This window comes from Ovis aries, chromosome X (assembly GCF_016772045.2).
Source record: "Ovis aries strain OAR_USU_Benz2616 breed Rambouillet chromosome X, ARS-UI_Ramb_v3.0, whole genome shotgun sequence".
Taxonomy (NCBI): domain Eukaryota; kingdom Metazoa; phylum Chordata; class Mammalia; order Artiodactyla; family Bovidae; genus Ovis; species Ovis aries.
The window spans coordinates 108,605,747-108,627,984 of NC_056080.1; the positions used below are offsets into that span (position 1 = coordinate 108,605,747).

The 22,238-nt window shown below is 38.0% G+C and overlaps 1 protein-coding gene across 1 annotated transcript in view; it reads right to left on the bottom strand.

The window, feature by feature from the left end:
- The window catches only part of TENM1 (teneurin transmembrane protein 1), a 900,209-nt gene that overhangs the window by 288,231 nt on the left and 589,740 nt on the right, over positions 1-22,238 (bottom strand). The window contains exon 9 of the mRNA XM_027963346.3: positions 17,938-18,090. Within this exon, the coding sequence (XP_027819147.1) occupies positions 17,938-18,090 (153 nt within the window). The remainder of the gene's footprint in view (positions 1-17,937; positions 18,091-22,238) is intronic.

Consider the following 22,238-nt stretch of genomic DNA (forward strand, 5'->3'; position numbering starts at 1 on the left):
CACTGATAATACATAGCTGATTGTGTAGCAAAGTCCATTAACTAATCTTGAATGCAGGTTCATTAGCTCAGTTGTGTCAAACTCTTTGCAATCTCATGGACTGTAGCCCACCCAGCTCCTCTGTCCATGGGATTTTCAAGGAAAGAATACTGGAGTGTGTTGCCATTTCTTCCTCCAGGGGATCTTCCTGACCCAGGGATTGACTCCTTCTCTCTGTGTCTCTTGCCTTGGCAGGTAGATTCTTTACCACTGAGCCACTGGGGAAGCCTTCTCTTACACTTGAGAAATACACTACAGTATAAGTGTTAACAGTTACGCCCATACACTGACAGACTTCAGATTCCAGGACAGTAGCTTATTGACTATTACATACATCTTCTCAGACAGCAATAAAATGGCATTATTAAAATTGTACCATTAATTAAAGGATGAATTTTGAATTGGATTTAGACTCTATGATCTATTTTTGAACATATATCAGTATGATTCATAACATCCAAAAAAGGTGAAAATCCATAAAGATTCATCAACTAATGAATGGATAAACAAATATGTTATATTCATACAAGGAAATATTATTCAGCCATGAAAAGGAGCTAAGTATTGGTATATGCTACAACATGGACAACCTTGAAAACCTTATGTTAAGTGAAAGAAGCCAGAAAGAAAAGTCTACACATTTTGACTGCGTTTATGTGAAATGTACAAACAGGCAAATCTATAGAGACAGAAAGTACATTAGTGGTAGCCAGGGGCTGGGGGAATAGGAAGTGGCTGCCAGTACCTATGATGTATATTTTTGGCATGATGAAAATATTCTAGAATTAAATTGTAGTGATGGCTACTCAACTCTAAATATACTAAGAATCACTGAGCTGTAGACATTAAATCAGTGAATTACATAGTATGTAAATAACAGTTGGCCCTCCATACCCATGGTTTCCATAGATCAAAAATATTCAGAAAAAAAAAAATCCCAGAAAGTTCGACAAAGCAAAAATTGAATTTGCTGCACACAAGTTTACAACTATTTACACAGCATTTACATTGTATCAGGTATTATAAGTTATATAGAGGTGATTTAAGGTATATGGGAGGACTGCATATACAAATTCTACACCATTTTTTATGAGGGCTTTTGAACTGTGGTGTTGGAGAAGATTCTTGAGAGTCCCTTGGACTGCAAGGAGATCCAACCAGTCCATTCTGAAGGAGATCAGCCCTGGGATTTCTTTGGAAAGAATGATGCTAAAGCTGAAACTCCAGTACTTTGGCCACCCCATGCAAAGAGTTCACTCATTGGAAAAGACTCTGATGCTGGGAGGGATTGGGGGCAGGAGGAGAAGGGGACGACAGAGGATGAGATGGCTGGATGGCATCACAAACTCGATGGACGTGAGTCTGAGTGAACTCCGGGAGTTGGTGATGGACAGGGAGGCCTGGCGTGCTGCGATTCATGGGGTTGCAAAGAGTCGGACATGACTGAGTGACTGAACTGAACTGAGCATCCATAGATTTTGGTATCTGTGAGGGTCCTAGAACCAATCCCCATGGATACCAAGAGACAACTGTATATGGATGTACATATTCCTGTCACTTTTTAAAAGTTCTAATCATGCAACTGTAAATCTCAACAAAGCTGTTACAAAAAATATGGTTGGAAGGTATAAATTGCCATGCATAACCTACACACACATTCACACAAACTACCATATGGTGTCATAAGAGTTTTGATGTGTTTCCAAGTGGTATTAGAAGGTCACGTGCTATCTAGAGGCTGAACTGTCTCCTGGCCAGAACTTTTAGGACATGTAATTGGTAGTTCACAGCTGGGATGCCTATTTTATAAATTTTATACAATGTTATATATTTGTTACATGTAGGTTACTCTGATCACATCCTTCTGGACTTTGGAAAGGTGGCAGCAGGGCAGGTCATAGCTCATTTTCTCTAGCTTCCCCTTTTCTGGGCTTCCCTTGTGGCTCAGCTGGTAAAGAATCCACCTGCAATATGGGAAACCTGAGTTCGATCCCTGGGTTGGGAAGATCCCCTGGAGGAGAGCATAGCAACCCCCTCTAGTATTCTTGCCTGGATAATCCCATGGACAGAGGACCCTGGTGGGCTACAGTCCATGGGGTTGCAAAGAGTCTGAGCACATATACCTGAACACATATATCTTGTGCCTGGTCTTGGGAAAGAGAAGTGGCCAGCTTAGGCACTAGTTCTCATGGGTTGTCATATTGCTGCATATTTTGATACATTTTAGGAATCCAGAAAATATATATCAAAACTTTTCTTCACAAATAAAATATATTACAGAGCATAATAATAGTAATAACAATAATCATAATAGATGATAACATTTATTGAACATATTGTGCTCCCTTTTTGAACCCCTATCTCTTATTTCCATAGTATCAATATGTCTCTCTCGTACTCAGTGTGCAATACAATTGGTGTCAGTTTATCTCTGAGGCATCTCCCTCCCCTTCTCTTCTCCCAAGAGACTTTGGTCCCTTTACCATCTCCTTTCTTCCTAGCGTCCTCAATGTCTCCTTCTCTATTGGTGTCTTATTCCAACAACCACACATCTCTCTTTAATAAAAAGAAAGGAATAAAATGACCCAACTGCCCCTTTATCTAGTTATCAAACTATTTATCTCCTTCTTTTCCTTGCCAAACTGTCTCCATCTGCTGCCTCTATTGCTTCATTATCCATTTAGCACATAGGCTATTACCATCTGCATTTCCCCCTTACCGCTCTATTATTCCAGTCTCCTAAACAGGCACTCTTTAAGGTCATCTAGGATTGATTTTTCTCGTTTCTCAAGGCTCAGCTCCAGTTACTTCTACAATAACAATCATCTTTCCATCTTCTTTCTTTTAGGCTTCTCAGTCACCTAACCATTTTATTTCTATTTCTGTACAACAGTTGGTTGCATGTTATTTTACCCTGTGTATATATATGCGTGTTTCTCACAGCTCTCCTATTTAATAGGAACTTTTTCAAAGGCAAAAGCTATGTCTTCTGCTTCATTTGTTAACTTTCCACAGTACTTAAACCACAGTTAAAATAGTACCTTGACTCAAAACAGCATTAAAAATCATGAGCTTCTATTCTATGTTCCCAAATACTAAGATTTCATTTCCCCACCTTGATATTATTTGAATGGAGGGTTTGAGGTGGTTAAGAATCTTGTACAATTCAACTTTTCACATATATTCTTCCCTCTCACTGAACCCCTGGCAATGGCAAGATGGTATCTGTGTACAGTTCTGGTGAAGACACCTTTGGTAGAATATAAAATGGAAATATGAAAAGGCAACTAAAATGACTAAGGGAGGATAGGAGCTACAAGTAGAGTAAAAAGTAAAACCAAAGGCTCCTAGCATTAGAAAAGCGAAGACTAAGAAAAGATTGGTGAATATTATCTATAGGACTGCCAAAGATATGCACAGGAAAACAAGCAAACTTGTGCATTAGATCCTGGAACTCTAGCACTTTATTTTCTAAAGGAAATTTTACACACTAAAGTTACCTTTGACTTCATGAAAAACTTTCTCCAAAAATAATACAAGCTGAAAGATATAACTGGGCACTCCTTAGGATTAGATATACATGTGGCTGATAAATTTCTACAATGGATTATTTCTTCTTAAAAAATATAAGATATTATTAGCACATTATAGGAAGATTCTCTAGCCTTTCAAGGACTAGTTCAGGAGGATAAATATGTCATTCTATAGCAAACTACTTGGTGCCTCTGTCAGATGTAGCCTACTGGGCCAGAGGGACCAAAAGGCAGACACATTTTACATGGCATCACAGGTATGCTTTTTAAAAAGGAAGATGATTAAAACAAGGAAGAGGATTAAAATGAAACAAGAGTAAAACATAAAACATATATGGCCAAGAACATTTAGCATGAATTTTTTATACTGTAAATAAGTTTACCTGTGAGTATAGTCAACTCTTTCCATAAATCTATTTGAGAAGTCAGGTCTCCAGTAAGCTTTAGAAAAGCTTTTGTTAAAACTGAAGTATATTGATAAAGTGATTTAATGTAGTTGAAAACAAGCTGTAGCACTCTAGCTGAGCCCCCTGAAACCCTGTGTTAGAGAAACATCTATATGGCTTTATAGGAAACATTTACTGTAATTTGCCATCAATCTTTAAAAATAATAATGTTATGGTCCCAACATTACTGTCTTTGTTAGTACATGACTATTATTTTATTCATGTGGTTTGTTGTGCTTATATGAATTATTCCCAATTCTACAACAATGTCCTAGGCTTTCATATCCTTTAAGTAAAAGATACTGAAACTATGGTTGACTCAAAGGGCAGCTGAGTGCATTTTAATATCCACATGTCCTATGAAAGAATATTGAAGAACCACAGAATTATAATGCAGGATTATGTTCCATCTGAATGCACAATGATTACCTGGATGGAGTTGGAATAGTTTTTTACTTTGGTACAAAATGAATCTTTACTGACTAGGTCTATGAAATAAATATAGTGAAACTATAAGTAAATTTAGAATTCAACCTGTTGTATAGGTTCCAGATTGTTATTGCATAAATGGCCGCCAAATATAACTATTCTGCAGGTCAAAAGAAAACAAAACAAAGCCAAAAAACAAAAATAACACATACACACACACACACACACACACACACACACACACACACACACACACACACACACACCTCTTCAGCTAAGTCTACAAGGAAAGGAGGTCAGAAAGGTGCATTTTGTTGCTGTTTAACTTTCAATTCCCGAGGGTACTTGTTTGAATGCAACTGCATGTGTACTGCTTTGAGGAGGAGGGACTGTCTGGAGAACCTAGAACTTTGGTGTGAAATAAAAGATTTGCAAAGTACTCTTAGGGACAGGAGGGAGATCCAGACAGCAGAGTAAGAGGATGTGGCAGTCACATCCCTCTAGGAACATATCAAAAATACATGTACAAGACTTTCCTGGTGTTCCCATGGCTAAGACTCCACACTCCCAATGCACAGCATCTGGGTTTGATTCCTGGTCAGTGAACTAGGTCCCACATGCTGCAACTAAGGTTCGCATGCCACAACTAAAGATCCCATACGTTGTAACGAAGACTGAAGATTCCCTGCGCTGCAACTAAGAACTGGCACAGCCAAAATAAATAAATAATTATTTTAACATGTGTACACCCATGGCGGATTCATGCTGATGTATGGCAAAACCAATACAATATTGTAAAGTAAAAAAAAAAAAAAATAAAAATAAAAGTACATCTACATGTGGAATAATCCTCACTGAAAACTAAATGTAAACTGGTAGAAGGACTCCTGTATGACCAAGGCTGTAAGAAAGGTACCCACATAATGGGTAGGACAGAGAGAAAAGTCTCTGTTTGGGACCTGTGTTCCTGGGAGTGGGCTTGGAGGAAAAGGAAGACCACATGGGCAGATACCGGCCCTGGGGAGGGAGCAGCATGAGCCACGGCCTGGACAGCCCAGTCTGTGAGTACTGTGTGAAGAAGACAAGCCCCATTTAGCTGTCTGGAGGACCGCTGAATCAGATAGAAAGTCTGGTGAAGCCTGGACTCTGCTTGTGAGAAGACTGGACTCACTGACTTGCCCTTAGGCGGGGCAGAAAGACATCTGCTCTAGCAGATGCTGGGTTTCCTGAGACCACCTAGCCATGCACCACAGCCTGAGCTGAGCGAACGCTCTGGCCCTGCACACTCCAGGCCACAGCATGGCACTAGATCTAGGGAACAGAGGACTGAGAGAAAAGATTAGGTCATGGGACGCAGAACTGACTCAGTGTAGCGGGGCAGAGCCCCAGTGGAATCATGGTAGCTGTGGTTGACATTTCCTCAGGCAGCATGTCAGAAGCAGCCCAGATCTCTGAGGGCAGCTGCTCTATCACAACTGACTACTTGATACATGCAGAGAGTCCAAGCGGGTCCTACCAGACCTGTGGAGCAGTTCCACAAGGGAGCAGGGGTGGTGGGGGCAGTGCAGTGATCAACTGTGAGTGATGAAGGGGACTCACACTCGAGGCTGCATCTGAGTAGAGCTGCAGACCCCTCTATAGGCAGTGCATGAGACCTCTGTCTGCACGTGGACCCCACTGATTGCACCACTCTCCTCCTCTGAGGCAAATGTCCCAGTGCGGGGTGAGGGAAAATCACGAATTGCCAGTCTAGGTTCGATGCAGGATACAGGATGCTTGGGGCTGGTGCACTGGGATAACCCAGAGGGATGGTATGGGGAGGGAGGTGGGAGGAGGGTTCAGGAGTGGGAACTTATGTACACCCGTGGTGGATTCATGTTGATGTATGCAAAACCAATACAGTATTGTAAAGTAAAATAAAACAAAAGAAAATTAGGAAAAAAAAAAAAAAGAAAATGCATTAGCCATTAAAAAAAAAAAAAAAAGGAAACACAGCCAGTTTGAGCCCCACCCTTGGGGCTTCTGCTTCAGCAACTTGGTATCAGACCCTACTCCTGACAGAGCACTGATAACCACTGAGCAGAGAGGAAGCCCCACCTCATACCCTGACCAGCTCTAGCTCTTTCATTTCCAGCCCCACACCCTACCAAGGCAATCACTGCCAGCACACCCTGAGGAAAAATTCTGATCCTCATCCACATCAAATCCAGTTGTCCCATCAAAGGCACTGGGCACAATCAGTCTGTATAGAGATGCTCCCACATAAGAAAACTCTTTCAAGACCATAATAGGTAACTGCTACATAGGGTTGCACAGAGTCCAACATGACTGAAGCAACTGAGCACGCACACACAGATGGAAAAAGTTGAGCAAAATTAAAACGCAGAGGAGCTACTCACAATTGAAAGAACAAGAGAAAAGCCCTGAACAAATGAATACTGAAACAGAAATAAACAAATTATCAGATAATAATTTATCAGGTAAAGAATTCAAAACATTGGTATTAAAATGTTAACTAAATTATGGAAAAGAATTGATCTAAACAATGAACACTTTAACAAGGAAGTAGCCCAATAAGAAATGAATAATTCAAAAGCTGAAACAAAAAGACCCACTAGAGGGAATGAAGAGCAGACTGAGTGATACAGAGAACACACAGTGATCTGGAAGACAGAGTAATACCAACCACTGGATCAGAACAGCAGAAAGAAGAACAGATTTTTAAAAACGAATACAACTTAAGAGATCTCTAAGATAACATGAAACTTTCCAACACATGCACTATTCAGACTCCAAAAAACAGAAAATAGACAGAAGGGTATCAAAAATGTATTTGAGGAAACTATGACTAAAAATGTCCCAAACTTGAAGAAGGAAAGAGATATCCAGGTACAGGAAGCACAGACGATTCCAAACAAGATAAGCCCAAACAGACCCATATCAAGAAATTTCATAAGTAAAATGGCAGAAGTTAAAGATAAAGAGAGAATTCTAAAGCAGAAGAGAAAAAACAGAGTCATATACAAGAGGATTGCCATAATGCTATCAGTGGATCTCTCCATAGAAACTGTGCAGGCCAGATGGAGTAGCATAATATATTCAAAGTCCTAAAAGGGAAAAACCTGCAACCTAGTATACTTTACCCAGCAAGATTATCATTTAGAATTGATGGAAAACAAGTAATAAAATGGCAGTAAGTACATATCTATCAAAATTACTTTAAACATCAATGGACTAAATGCTCCAGTCAAAAGACAGGATGGCTGATTAGATTTAAAAAAATAAACAGGACCCTTCTGTATGCCAACAAATTGGACAACCTATAAGAAATAGACACATTTCTTAAAAGATACAATCTTCCAAGACCGAATCAAGAAGAAACAGACAATATGACCAGAGTGACCACTAGTAGTAAAAATGAAGGTGTAATTACAAAACTCCCATCAAACAAAAGTCCAGGACCAGACAGCTTCATGGCGGAATTCTATAAAACATATAAAGAAGAACTAATAACTATCCTCCAACTATCCTAAAAAGTTGGAGGATGGAACATCCCCAAATTCATTCGAGGCCACCATTACCCTGATACCAAAATCAGACAAAGGTACAACTAAAAAAAAGAAAATTACAGGCCAATGTATTTGATGGAATATACATGCAAGATTCCTCAACAAAATATTAGCAAACCGAATCCAACAATACAGAGAAAGAATGAGATACCATGACCAAGCTGGAATTATTCCAAGGATACAAGGATGCTTCAGAATTCACATATCAATCAATGTGATACACAACATAAACAAAAGGAGGAATGGAAATAGAAATCACATGACCATCTCAACAGACATAGAAAAAGCATTTGACAAAAATTTAACATCCATTAGTGATGCAAACTCTCATTAAAGTGGGTAGAGGGAACATATCTCATAATAAAGACAATTTATGACAAACACACAGCTAACATCATACTCAATGGTATTTGAAAAGAAAGCTTTTCCTCTAAATTCAGGAAGAAGACAAGGATGGCCACTTCTATTTGATATAGTATTGGAATTTCAAGCCACAGCAATCAGACAATGAAAAGAAATAAAAGGTATCCAAATTGGAAAGGAAGAATTAAAACTGTCACTCTTTGAAGATGACATGATACTTCATATAGAAAACCCTAAAGTCTTCATCCTCAAACTATTAGAACTAACAAATGAACTCCACAAAGTTGTGGGAAACAAAACTAATGTACAGAAATTGGTTGCTTTTCTATACATTAAAAATTAACTATTAGAAAGAGAAAGAATAAAATATCTAAGAAAAACTTAATCAAGGAGGTGAGAGACCTATACTCTGAAAACTATAAAACATTGATGAAGGAAACTGAAGATGATACAAAGAAATGGAAAGATATCCCATGCTCTTGCATTGGAAGAATTAGTATTGTTAAAATGGCCATATGATTGAAAGCAATATACAGATTTAATGCAATTCCTATTAAAATACCCATGATATTTTTTCACAGAACCTAGAACAATAACACTAAAATTCATATGGAACCACAAAAAGACCCTGAATTGCCAAAGCAATCTTGAGAATAAAGAACAAAGTTGGAGGTATCATGTTCCCAGAGTTCATACTATAATATAAAGCTACAGTAATCAAAAAGCATGGTACTGGCACTAAAACAGACACATAGATCAATGGAACAAGATAGAAAACTCAGAGATTAAACCATGCACCTAATATATGACAAAGCAGGCAAAATTATACAATGGAGAAAAGACAGACTCTTCAACAAGTGCTGTTGGGAAAACTGAACTGATACATGTAAATCAATGAGGTCAAAACATTTCCTCACACTGTATACAAAAATAAACAAGACCTGAAATGCAAGACCTGAAACCACAGAACTCCTAGAAGAAAACATAGGTAGGACACTCTTTGACATAAATCACAGCAACATAGTTTTGGGATTTGTCTCCTAAGGGAAAAGAAATAAAAGCAAAAATAAACAAATTGGATCTAATCAAATTTAAAAGCTTTTTCATAGTGAGGGAAATCAGTAAACTAAATGAAAAAACTGCCTACTGAAAGGAAGAAAATATTTGCAAACAATATGACCAACAAGGGGTTAATACCTAAAATATACAAAGAGCTCTTACAATCAATATCAAAAAATTAACAACCCAATCAAAAAATGGACAGAAGACTTAAACAGAGGTTTTACCAAAGAAGATATACAGATGGCTAACAGGCCAAGATGGTCAACACTGCTAATTATTAGAGAAATGCAAATCATAACAAAAATGAGATATCACCTCACAACTATCAGAATGGCTATCATCAAAAAGTCTACAAATAACCAATGCTAGAATGAATGCGGAGTGAAGGGATCCTTGTATCCTGTTGGTGGGAATGTAAATTAGTGAACACACTGTGGAAAATAGTATGGACTTGCCTCAAAAAAAAAATAAAAATTAAACTATCATATGATCCAGCTATCTAACTCATGAGTATATAAATGGAAAAAATGAAAAGTTACGTGCACCCCAATGTTCACAGCATCTTTATTTACAATGATCAAGAAATGGAAGGAGCCCTACTGCCCATCACCAGATGACTGGCTTCAGATGTGGTATACACACATCTATTCCATTGCGTGTATGTCACAAGGGCATATTACTCAGCCATAAAAAGAATAAAATACCACTGTTTGCAGCAACATGGATGAACCTAGAGAATATTATGCTTGTGAAACAAGTCAAACAAAGAAAGACAAATACTTGTACGATATAATTTATATATAGAATCTAAAAAACAATACAAATGAATATATACAGAAAACAGAAGCAGATTCACAGATATAAAAAACAAACTAATGGTTACCAGTGTGGAAAGGGAAGTGACAAATTAGAAATATGGGGTTAAAAGATTAAATAGATAAGCAACAAAGATATATTGTACAGCAGAGAATTATAGCCATTATAATAAGTTACACTGAAGTATAGTCTGTACAAATACTGAAAAATGGCAATCCAGTATTCTTGCCTGGGAAATCCCATGGACAGAGGGTCCTGGTGGGCTACAGTCTATGGGGCTGCAAGAGTCAGACATGACTTAACGATAAACCACCACCATGCTGTACACAACTATTTAATGCTGCAGATCAACTATACTGCAATAAATTTTTTTAAATGCAGAACACTATAGAGACAGGTAAGAAGATTAAGTCTGAAATTAAGTAATGATGGCAGCTAGAATGCTTTGGAAAATAGACGTTAAGGATAAAGCAGGAGAAAACTGATAATGGTGAGTATGGTGACTTTTTATATTGGTCGTGGGACTAGAAAATGGATAACTACTGATGACTATTCACATGGGGAAGATATGGTAATACATGTAGTGGGAGAATAAAAGGCTTAAAAGGAATTACAAGAACAATAAAATAAGATAAAAAAATACAGTGCAGAAAAGGCAAAAAAATAAAGTGCTCTTAGGGAAAGGATATCACTCTTAGCATTGAGATCTTTATCAGGACAGCTGTTACTAAAACAATTGGCCTTGAAAAAAGAATGTTTTATAAAAAGAAAAGACTCAAAGAAGGGTGCTGAGACAACAGGGAAAAGAATTTAAAACAACAACAACAACAGAAAAGACTCAAAGAAGGGTGCTGAGATAACAGTAAAGACATTGGATTCTAATCTGAGTTCTGCCTGTAGTTATGTCTACTAAGCAAGGCAAGTCACTTAACCTTCTTGCACTTTCCTTTTCAACTATAAAACAAGGGTAACAATAGCTGCTACCTCATAAAACTATTATGTGGATAAAAGACATTAAAGTATTTTGAAATTGTAAATGCTTTCTAAGTACAGATGATTATTGTTAACATACATGTCAAAAACTGAAACTTATAATGCAGAAAACTGGGAATTAACTATTTGAATTACAACAGAATTCTTTGCAAGTACTTTAAAAGGAAAAACAAATTTTATAGACACACATTTCAACCACTTTCCTGGAGTAGATGCTCTTTTGCAAAAATAGGTCATGTTTTACTTGGGATGGCTAATTGTTCTTCATTTATTGCATAATTTGAATTCACTGACTTGTAAACAGCTAGAACGGATCTTAGAGACAAGCTTGTCCAACTGACAAATGAAATCTTACCTGGCAATTGGAAATATATAACAGATAAAAGCCTCATCTGTTTCCAATTGCCAGGTAATATTTTATTTGCAAACAGTATTTCACTTCCCATGACCCCTCCCCCACCAAAAGGTTTACAAGCTGAAGGGGAGCAGAATTTGCCACCCCAAAATATTCCTCTTTGGCATAAGGATTATCATGAGTTGATTACTCTTGAGAAACAGCAGACATAGGAAAAGATCTGACAAGTGAGTAGGACTTCCCTTTTACAAGAGACCCTTTAGCAAGTTAAAAATTACAAGTTAAAAGTTATCCTTTGCAAGACTTATAAGGGAAATCTCCATTTGTATGGGTATCTCCCCCTCTCTGGGCTTCCCAGATGGCTCAGTGGCAAAGAACCTGCCTACCAATGCAGGAGACGACAGAGACCTGGGGTTCAATCCTAGGTTGGGAAGGTCCCCTGGAGGAGGGCATGGCAACCCACTCCAGTATTCTTGCCTGGAGAATCCCATGGACAGAGGAGCCTGGCAGGCTACAGTCCATGGGGTCGCAAAGAGTTGGACACGACTGAGCGACTTAGCACTCATTCTCTCTACAAGGAAGAGAAGGGTAATTCTAAATCTTTAGAAGCTCTGATCAGAGAAGGAAATGACTTAAATCTGCATAAACCATACTATTTACTGTGCTTTTCCTAATACCCTCTCTTGACTGACTTCCCTCACATCTTTTGTCTTCACATGACTTAGGTCATTTTAGAGAGTTGCTCAGTTTTCCTGGGTATCTCCCATGAATACAGGAGGAATACATGTTATTTAACTTGCTTGTTTTCCTCCTGTTTATCTTTCTTTTTATTACAACGGGGTCTCATCTAAGAACCTAGAAGGGTAGAGGGAAAATTATTTTTTCTTCCCTGCAAAGCCAACTCCCTTTTTTTTCCAGAGGAGAAATTGGAGCCTAGAGAGGTGAAGCTACAGTCACAGTTTAGTCTTGGCTGAAGCATCTTCAAGACAGGCTGTAAATTGTGTCATATTAATCAGCTATACATTGTTTACATGGTTGTACAGTCAGCAGATGTTGACTAGAAAATATCTTAGTTCTTTTTCTTCAACTTTGCAGAGGTAGGTTTTGTAGGATGAGCATAAACGAAATGTCACTTCTCCCCAAGGCCAGCCTTTTGCAAAAATTGTAAAGGAGATAAAGGCTATCTTTATTATCCTTGGTACTTTCCTGGTTGCTCAGCTGGTAAAGAATCTGCTTGCAGTGCAGGAGACCTGGGTTCGATCCCTGGGTTGGGAAGATCCCTGGAGAAGGGAACAGCTACCCACTCTAGTACTCTGGCCTGGAGAATTCCATGGACTGTACAGTCCATGGGGTTGCAAAGAATCGGACATGATTGAGCGAATTTCGTTTACTGTCCTTTAGTTTTTGGTCTCTCCACCCACCCTTGTCATTCCTGGTGCTCTATTTGGGCATCCAACCCGCAGGAATTCAGTCCCCTCATCTACCCAATAAGCTTTCTCCACATTCAAATTGCTACTGACAATGCTGGATTTTACCTCAGCCTTATGCTCCTGGAGAACAGAGCTGGTTAAGAGATTCCCCCAAGCTTTTGCTTTCAGACATCCTTCCAACCCTTTTATGCTTTAGGAAGTGGCTTACCACAAAACAAAGAAACAGAAATAACCAAGTTGAAAACCTTTTTGCCTATGATTTATTAGATTAAAGCTCTCTGTCCTTTCTTTCTTAGGCCTCCCACAGAATTGTATATGACTCCCTTGTTTACACAGATCTTTTCCTTCTGGCTGGAACCTGCTCAAAGATCAGATACAGATTCTCCAATTTCCCATTCTCTCTCATAAATAATTAGCTGAGATTAGAACTATTTGTTTCCCTTCAACTAGATAGACAGAAAATATTTCCTGTTCGTCTGAGTGACGGAGATTTCCCCTGAGTACAAAACAATTCCGACTGTAAATCATGTACTCCTTGGGCAAAACCACCTGGCCCACACACTCTGATCTTTGAATCTGGGGTGCTCTGTCTATTGCTATGGCCTGAATAAAACAACTTTTCTTGCTGGCTCAGTTTTTGTCTTTGATACCCCCTTAGAAAACCTCTTTAGCAATTTATATGTTTAGTTTGTGTTACATTATTACAATAACAGATGAAAAACAAAAGAGGTAGAACCAGGTGTCCTTGGTTCTAGCCCCAGTTCTCTCTGTGTGTTCTTGACCCTTCTGGACCGCAGTTTCTTCATCTTTAAATAAAGATGTTGGATTTGATAATCTTTAAGATTTTAACATTCTGTATCTGTTGATAAATTATACTGCAGTTATTTTGTAGTTCAGTTTATGGACATTACATGACTCAGGTCTGGGAACAAGTGTCTCATTTGTTTATATCCCCTTTGTTTAAACCAGTTGTTACATAATATTTATGAGCTAAAGAGAGTGAGTTATGGCTAGTTTGTTAGCTTCTAAGATAGTAGGGCCTGTTTTAGAACAATACTTTCAATTACTACATTACTGAACAATGGATAACTGATTTTTCTGGTAGATTCCAACATGTGTGACTTATGTCTTCTTTTTGAAATTAAATTTAAATTATTCAAATAAATTTCAAAAAGAAAATTCTAGCACACTAAATGTCTATAATCAAATATTCTTTTTTTCTTCCATTTTGAAAACTAAGAGGTAAGAAAATTCTTTCATCTAATGAAAAGCAGATACACATAGCTACTGTTAATGGGGGACCAATTCTAGTAGAATTTCATTATTTTTAAAGTGCCATTCTACTTATCCATGCCTTTGATGATGAAGATGATGATAATTTAAAAATGATAGATGCTAAATTGATAAGTAAAGAGAGATCAAACTTTAAAGAGAGAAAACATCTAAACGCTAGGGAGGACATCATCTGAAATGAAAAAGTTGATGCCAGTTTGAAAGCAGGATCTATAGAAGCTAGTAAGTAAAGTAAGTAGAGTCGCTCAGTCGTGTCCAGCTCTTTGCGACCCCATGGACTGTAGCATACCAGGCTTCTCCATCCATGGGATTTTCCAGGCAACAATACCGGAGTGGGTTGTCATTTCCTTCTCCAGGAAATCTTCCCGACCCAGGGATTGAACCCGGGTCTTCCACATTGTAGGCAGACGCTTTACCTTCTACCACCAGGGAATTACACAGTAGCTAGTAGGATGCCAATAAACTCAAGGTAATTTTCCAATCATTTGACCCTATAATAATTATTTTTCTAAATTAAAAAAATATGCTTAACATTGTGCTATACGCTTTTTATCCATTGTCTCACTTACTCCTTAAAACCACTATATGAGACAGTTACTATTATTATCACCCTTATGTTGCAGATGAGGACACTGGTTCAGTAAGGCATGTGTACGTCCAAAGTGCTTCAGGCATGTCCGACTCTTTGTGACCCTATGGACTGTAGCCCTCCAGGCTCCTCTGTCCGTGGGCTTCTCCAGGCAACAATGCTGGAGTGGGTTGCCATGCTCTTCTCCAGGGGATCTTCCCGACCCAGGTATTGAACCCGAGTCTCTTATGTATCCTGCGTTGGCAGGCAGATTCTTTATCACTAGTGCCACATGGGAAACCCTGGTTCAGCAAGACTGTGTTAATTGCCTGAGGTTAGAGAGCCAGTAAATGACAAAATCAGTCAGTATTCAAAGCCAAGTCTGACTCCAGAGTCCAGGCTCTTAACTACAATGCTTTATTGTCCAATTCTCTAGACAGTAAAGAAAACAATGTAAAAGGAATGATCTGGTTTTCAAGTTTATATTAAGACATGTTTTTAGAACTGTATTTATGGGCTTGTGTGATGTCTAGAAAATTATAAAAGGATACACTGACCATTTGGAAATATCTTTACGGTATATTACATCTTCTGTAAGGATTGGTTTAGTATACACATGACATTATAAAAGAGGCACTATGTTTTTACTTGATAAGTAATATGCAGTAAAGACCTAATAGAGCAGGACTATGATGTGCAGTTCTTGTTAAGGTTTTGTTTAGACTTCCATAAAAAGTCAGTTTAAGATTATAACTTGGGATATATAGCATCAACCTTTAATGATTCTTCTTAATAAGTATTAAATTGAAATTGCTTTGGCCTGTTTCTTGTTGTAACTGAGCATAAACTTAAAAACATTTTTCATTTATGAAACTTGTCACAATACATTAAAATAGAGGTATACAGAGTTTGTGCATAGGGTCGCAAAGAGTTGGACGCGCATACTGAATTTATCTAAAATATATCATGAATAGACACTGAGGTTCTGCTTTCAGTGTGTGAAATGTTTTTTTGGGATTTTTATTTACATTTCATGTGTGAATTTCAGTAGAATGCAAAAGTTAAGAGACAGAGCTCTGCAATCAGACCACGAGTTTCTAGCTTTGTTACCTTGGGAAAATTACTTAAACTCTCTGTGCTTAAATTCTCATTTGGAAAATGGGGACCACAGTGTTACTTTCATGATATAATACATGTTAAATGAAAGTGAAAGTCGCTCAGTCATGTCTGACTCTTTGTGACCCCATGGACTATACAGTTCATGGAATTCTCCAGGCCAGAATATTGGAGTGGGTAGCTATTCCCTTCTCCAGGGGATCTTCCCAACCCAGGGATCAAACCCAGCTCTCCTGCATTGCAGGTGGATTCTTCACCAGTGGAGCCACAAGGGAAGCCCAAGAATACCGGAAGTGGGTAGCCTATCCCTTCTCCAGCGGATCTTCCCGACCCAGGAATCGAACCAGGGTCTTCTGCATTGTAGACAGATTCTTTACCAACTGAGCTATCAGGGAAGCTCTACATATTAAGTGTCTGGAGTAATTTTTGGCATACGGTAATTGTTTAATACAGTTTAGTCATCATCATCATCATCAAACTATTTTTTTGGAAAGGACTATAGAAACCTGAATTAGAATAAAAAATGAATATGTTTTGATGACACCTATGCGATAACCTGTTATATTTTACCAAACAGATAATTCATGATTTTCAGTGTGCCTGGCAAAACCTAGGCATATGATGCCAAATGGTGGCTCTTGTATTTGCACATATAGAGGAATTAAATAAATAGTAGGAGAGAAGGTAAGGGAGAAAATATCCAAGCCCAAGTGTATTCAGACCCTTTCCTCTGCCATCTGTGACCCCTGTACTACCCTCAACCCCTCTCAGCAGCAACAATGAAATTGCTGGGAAAGGTCAGCTCAGGCTAGAAACAGTAATTCTAAGGAAGGACATAAAGCAAACTGCATTGTGAATTGAAAACTAGAATAAACCATAATGTTGTCCTGAACCCTAACCATTAATTTTTTACTAAAGCATAGACCAAAGCAAAGTTCCTTTTTCAAAAGCAAAGAAAAATAAAACCAACAATACCCTAAAATAACTCCACGAAAGGAACTAAAAACACAAGCACAGTAATCAGAATAACCATAAAAACCTATTTTCAACTAGTGAACCAAAACTGATTTTCCACCCCTATAAAATTATAAGCTTAAGGGTAGGGTTTGAGTCATTCATTTATTCATTTGTTTATATTTGATCTAAAAATATTTTTAGGATAGTAGTGGTCATACATTTTGTTTGCAACTTTTACTTTTGGAACTGATGTACTGATATTTTACATGGCTCTTCTATACTGTATCTTATATCAAAACAAATCAAGAGAAATCACAATACAAATTTTCAATATTTAAATTTTAAGACTAAGATAATTTAGCATGAAATAAGATGTTCAGACTGCTGGTACTGTGATATTTATTGTAAATAAGTCAGGCAGTTCAAGCTTAGGTTGGTTAAATTTAACAATTCAATGCTCAAGGTGCTTTTTTCTTTTCCCCAACTAGGAAGAATTCATGTTTCCCAAAGAGGAAACAATTCATATTCCCCTACATTGACATAAACATTCACCCTTGTATCACACATAGAAGGCATTTTATTATAAACAGAAGAAATTTCCATATACCCTTTGTAAAATGTTATATATAAATGCTCAGCTTGAACACAGAGAACTTAATCAAAATCCCACGTTGCTTCAGGGTAGCTATACGTAAAATGCAATTTCCATTGTATGGAAACCTCCATCCTGTATATATTTATCTATTTTGAAAACTGCCAATATATTTGAAAAGTTTAATTGGTTTATACTCAAGGCAATAGAGAATCTCTTTTCACAAGACATTTACATGTATTTATTCTGTCCACGTAGAGTATTTCTTTTGAGTGATCATGAAATTTAATGTGAAATGAAACCATCCCAGATTTGGCACTAATGACCAAAATAGAAAAAAAGTAATCAATAATCAACCAATCATTTTGATTTGTACCTTTTTTCTCTGATTTATCGGAAACTTTTCCTCCAATTGGAGAATAAGTGGTATCCATGGATTCAGTCCCTCTGTTCCCCTTGCTAACTCCATTTTCATAGAGCTGTCCTTCAGCGGGTTGCAACTGCCAAGTCAGGCCGAACAAATGTACTGCTGCAAGAAAACAAGCCGTAGAAGATTAATTAAATAACTGATGATATTATAAATAGTACAAGATTAAGTGGTTATTAAATCATGTTGCAGAAGACTATGTAATGGCATGGGAAATATTTATGATGCATCAAATGAAAAACATCAGGCTACTAAACAGTATGAATAGCATGATCTATATCGTGTGTGTGTACATATGTTGCTGTCTGGACAAAGGGCTGAGAGGATATACTGCAACATATTAAAAAGTATGGGGCGATTATGGAGGAGTTTAATTTTCATCTTTATGATTTCTGTATTGTCTATATTGTTTACAGTGAACATGTGTGATGTTTGCCATCTGGGGGAAAAAAAGAAATTTTTGTTTTAAAAGAAATGTGTTAAAGGAACAATAGAATAAAATTGACTTGGTTGATCAGGGATGGTTTTATGAAGGAAGTAGGATTTGACACAGACTTTGAAGGATATATGGGACAGGTGTCAGGAATGGGAGGGGTAAGGGGGCAGGCTGAACAAAATATGGTTTTGTAAAGCACAGGATGTATTTGAGCCAAAGGAAGTTGCTGGGGTTGATTGAAGTTTAACTATGTATAGAAGTTAGTGGAAATTAAGGCCAGAACAGTAGGTAAGGGCCATATTGTAGAGGACATTGAATGCCACCCTTAGCTATTTGGATTCAATTTACTGGGCAGCTGGGAGACACTGCCATTTTCTGAATAGATGAGTAATAGGATCAGTTTTCTCTAGGAAGATTAATTTGATAGCAATGAGGAGCACTGATGGTTTCTAGGCAAATAAATGATATCATCAGAGCACCCTTTGTAAAAAGATAAATTCAGTAGTAATGTGGAAAAGGATGGATTGGAGGCTAAAGTTCTGGCAAGAACACAAATTGGCATGGCATTGTAATACTGTAGGTGAAAAATGATGAGTGCCTCATTTAGGGTGGTGGCTGTGCGAATGCAAAGAAGGTGATTCTTTAAGAAGAATCATCTGGCAACAAGCTCTGTGTATGAGTGGGTGTGTGTGTGCTTGCACTAATGTGCACATGTGTAGGTGTGCTGGGGATGGGCATAGGAAAGAGTGATGGAAACCAAAATGATTAAGATTTTGAGCCTGATAACTGAAAGCATGGTGGAACCATTAACAGAGTTAGGGATTTCACACTTAGCTTAGTACTAGCTACAAATAGTTGGTACCAGATATGTGTTTATTAAATGCTTACTAGGTAGTCTGGGGAAGGGAGGAGTGATGGGAGGAATATGTGTGCATGCATGCTAAGTCGCTTCAGTCATGTCCGACTCCTTGCGACCCTACGGACCGCAGTCTGCCAGGTTCCTCTGTCCATGGGATTCTTAGGGCAAGAATAGTGGAGTGGGTTGCCATGCCCTCCTCCAGGGGATCTTTCTGACCCAGGGATCAAACCCACATCTCTTATGTCTCCTGCTTTGGCAGGCAGGTTCTTTACTACTAGTGCCACCTGGGAAACCCCAGGAGGAATATAGTGAATTCACATTTGGAGATGCCAGGTTCCAGGGACTGAAGGGTTATCTAGAAAGTCATGTCAGACACAAAGGTTTGAAATTCTGGAGAAACATAAAGGCTATGGAAAGACTGCAGAATCAAATATGCACATAAGCAATACTTGAAGTGAGAATGATTGAGATTACTGAGTGAAGAGAATGTTAGGAGAAAATAGTGCCTAGGACAGAAGGTGGGGTAATCCTTTGTTTTCTCACTGCAATTTTCAACATCAACCAAAAGGGAAAAAAGTTTATCTGTTCATAAGCCATCTCATATTTTCCTTTTTGTTCCTAGGTGGACTGATGGGGGTTATTTATATGTCTAACACAAATATATAGCATATGAATTAGCAACCAAGAATAGGAAAGCTAGCCAGATAGCCTATTTAAAAATCATTCATCCACTTTGAGTTGAGCCAAAGAGATTTCTAACACCTACCTTCTAATTTATCCTTAAAACTTTTAAGCATTTAATTGGTTTCTACCCTTTTATTTGGATTAAGGCCAGTACTGTCTGATGAATTTCTCTTGCAATTATTGGAAACAAGTGAAACTCAGATGATACTGGTTCTGAATAAGGTACAGGACGGCAAGCTAATAGAGCTCTATTAGGACATCCCTGAGATTTCCTTGCTCAAAGTACAGTTGGTTTAACATACTCTCGCCAATTAAAGGTATTTATCAGCTTTATAGAAAATACTCAGTCCCCAAATAATTTGAATATGATGGATTTTAAAAGTTACACTGAAAATGTGTTTGACTTTCTTGGTTCAGATATTTTTTTGCAATTAGATGGGCCATAAAGAACAAAAGGCATAGTAGTTCTCAGTTTGAAGATCAAGGGCTATTTTATATACTTTATTTAAGGTAAGCTGATTTCTTGAGCGGGGCTTCCCTTGTGGCTCAGCTGATAAAGAATTTGCCTGCAATGCAGAAGACCTGGGTTTGATCCCTGGGTTGGGAAGATACCCTGGAGAAGGGAAAGGCTACCCACTCCAGTATTCTGGCCTGGAGAATTCCATGGACTGTATAGTCTATGGGGTCACAAAGAGTCCGACACGAGGGCACTTAATGAGAGAGAAAATGCATGTGCTGAGAATCATTTTAAAATAATAAAATAAAGTTTAATTTTTCATCATAAATGGAATGGATTGCTTCCAGCCAATCAAGACAGATAAAGAGGTATGCACAATTAGTCAAATACCCTTTGAGGGTGGTAAAACTTAATAATTTTTTTTTAGTTTAGTTGTATCCTTTCTAGGTAACAAGCTGTTTTTAATGTACATTTGCATGAATACTTAATGAAAGTGACTTGCTACAGACTATGGGTACCATGGCAAGGCTATGGGTCTTTTCTCTCCTCCAAACTGGACTTCCACATACTGAGATGTGAAAAGAAATCAAAGAGAGCATTTACGTGCAGGGTAGATTGGGGTAACTAAGCAACTCTAGTATTTGAGTTCTGTTAGAAATAATATTTTTTTAACACTAAGACCAGTGTATAAAACTATATTGAACTTCAGGATATACCAACACACCCATGGGAAAGATATGGCAGTACTTCTATTATGGGGATGTATTTATTGATTCTTTCAACAAGTATTTTCAAAGCATATGCTGGGTACATGGGGAATGAAGGGAATACAGGAAAAGGTAATAAACAGTCATGAATGCAAAGGTATTGGCTGACAAATATGGACGTTTGATATAAACAACCAACATAGCCTGTTGAACACATTGGTTGCATATCAGCCTTGGATACCCAATGAGGAAGAGACATAGTCTTTAGCTTCTAGTGGATCATCATCCAGATCTATGTTACATATTTATAGCCACACTTTAAGCATGTCCCCCTAACCCAAGTATAAACATTATGAGCCCACTGGTTAGAAGTAAGGGTACAACTGGTAATGAACAAACAGGGTAGTGTTAAGTTATATTAACATATTGATTCAACAAGTACTTCTTGAATGCCTAGTTTGTGCCAGGCACTGTTTTTCTATTTATAGCAGTAAATAAAAAAAACGAAAGCTCTACCCTACCATAACTCATGTGAGTAAAATAATACCCATCAGTAACAAGTGCTATAAAGGGGAAAAAAAAATTAGAGTAGTCAGGGAAAACTTCTTGGAGTATGTAATATTTGAACCAAGATTTGAGTGAAGTGAATCCATATGAATATCTAGTTTAAAAACCTCCAAGGAAGAAGGGAAAAGGAATTACAGAAAGCCCTGAAGTCTTATATGAACTATGTAAAGAACACTAAGGAGCTCAGTGTGACCAGAACTTAGTCAGGAAAGAGAAGAGTCGTAGAAAAACTCAAAAACAGGATTGGAACCATAATCCTGTTACCTCTGTGCTCTAATCAACTTCACATTCTGATCACCAGTAAACTACGAGTTACTGTTGTTTAGTTGCCAAGTCATGTCCAACTCTTCACAACCCTATGGACTGCAGCACACCAGGCTTCCCTGTCCATCACTATCTCCTGGAGTTTGCTCAAACTCACATCCATTGAATTGGTGATTTCATCCAACCATCTCATCCTCTGTCACCCCCTTCTCTTTCCCTCAATCTTTCCCAGCATTAGGGTCTTTTCCAGTGAGTCGGCTGTTCTCATCAGATGGC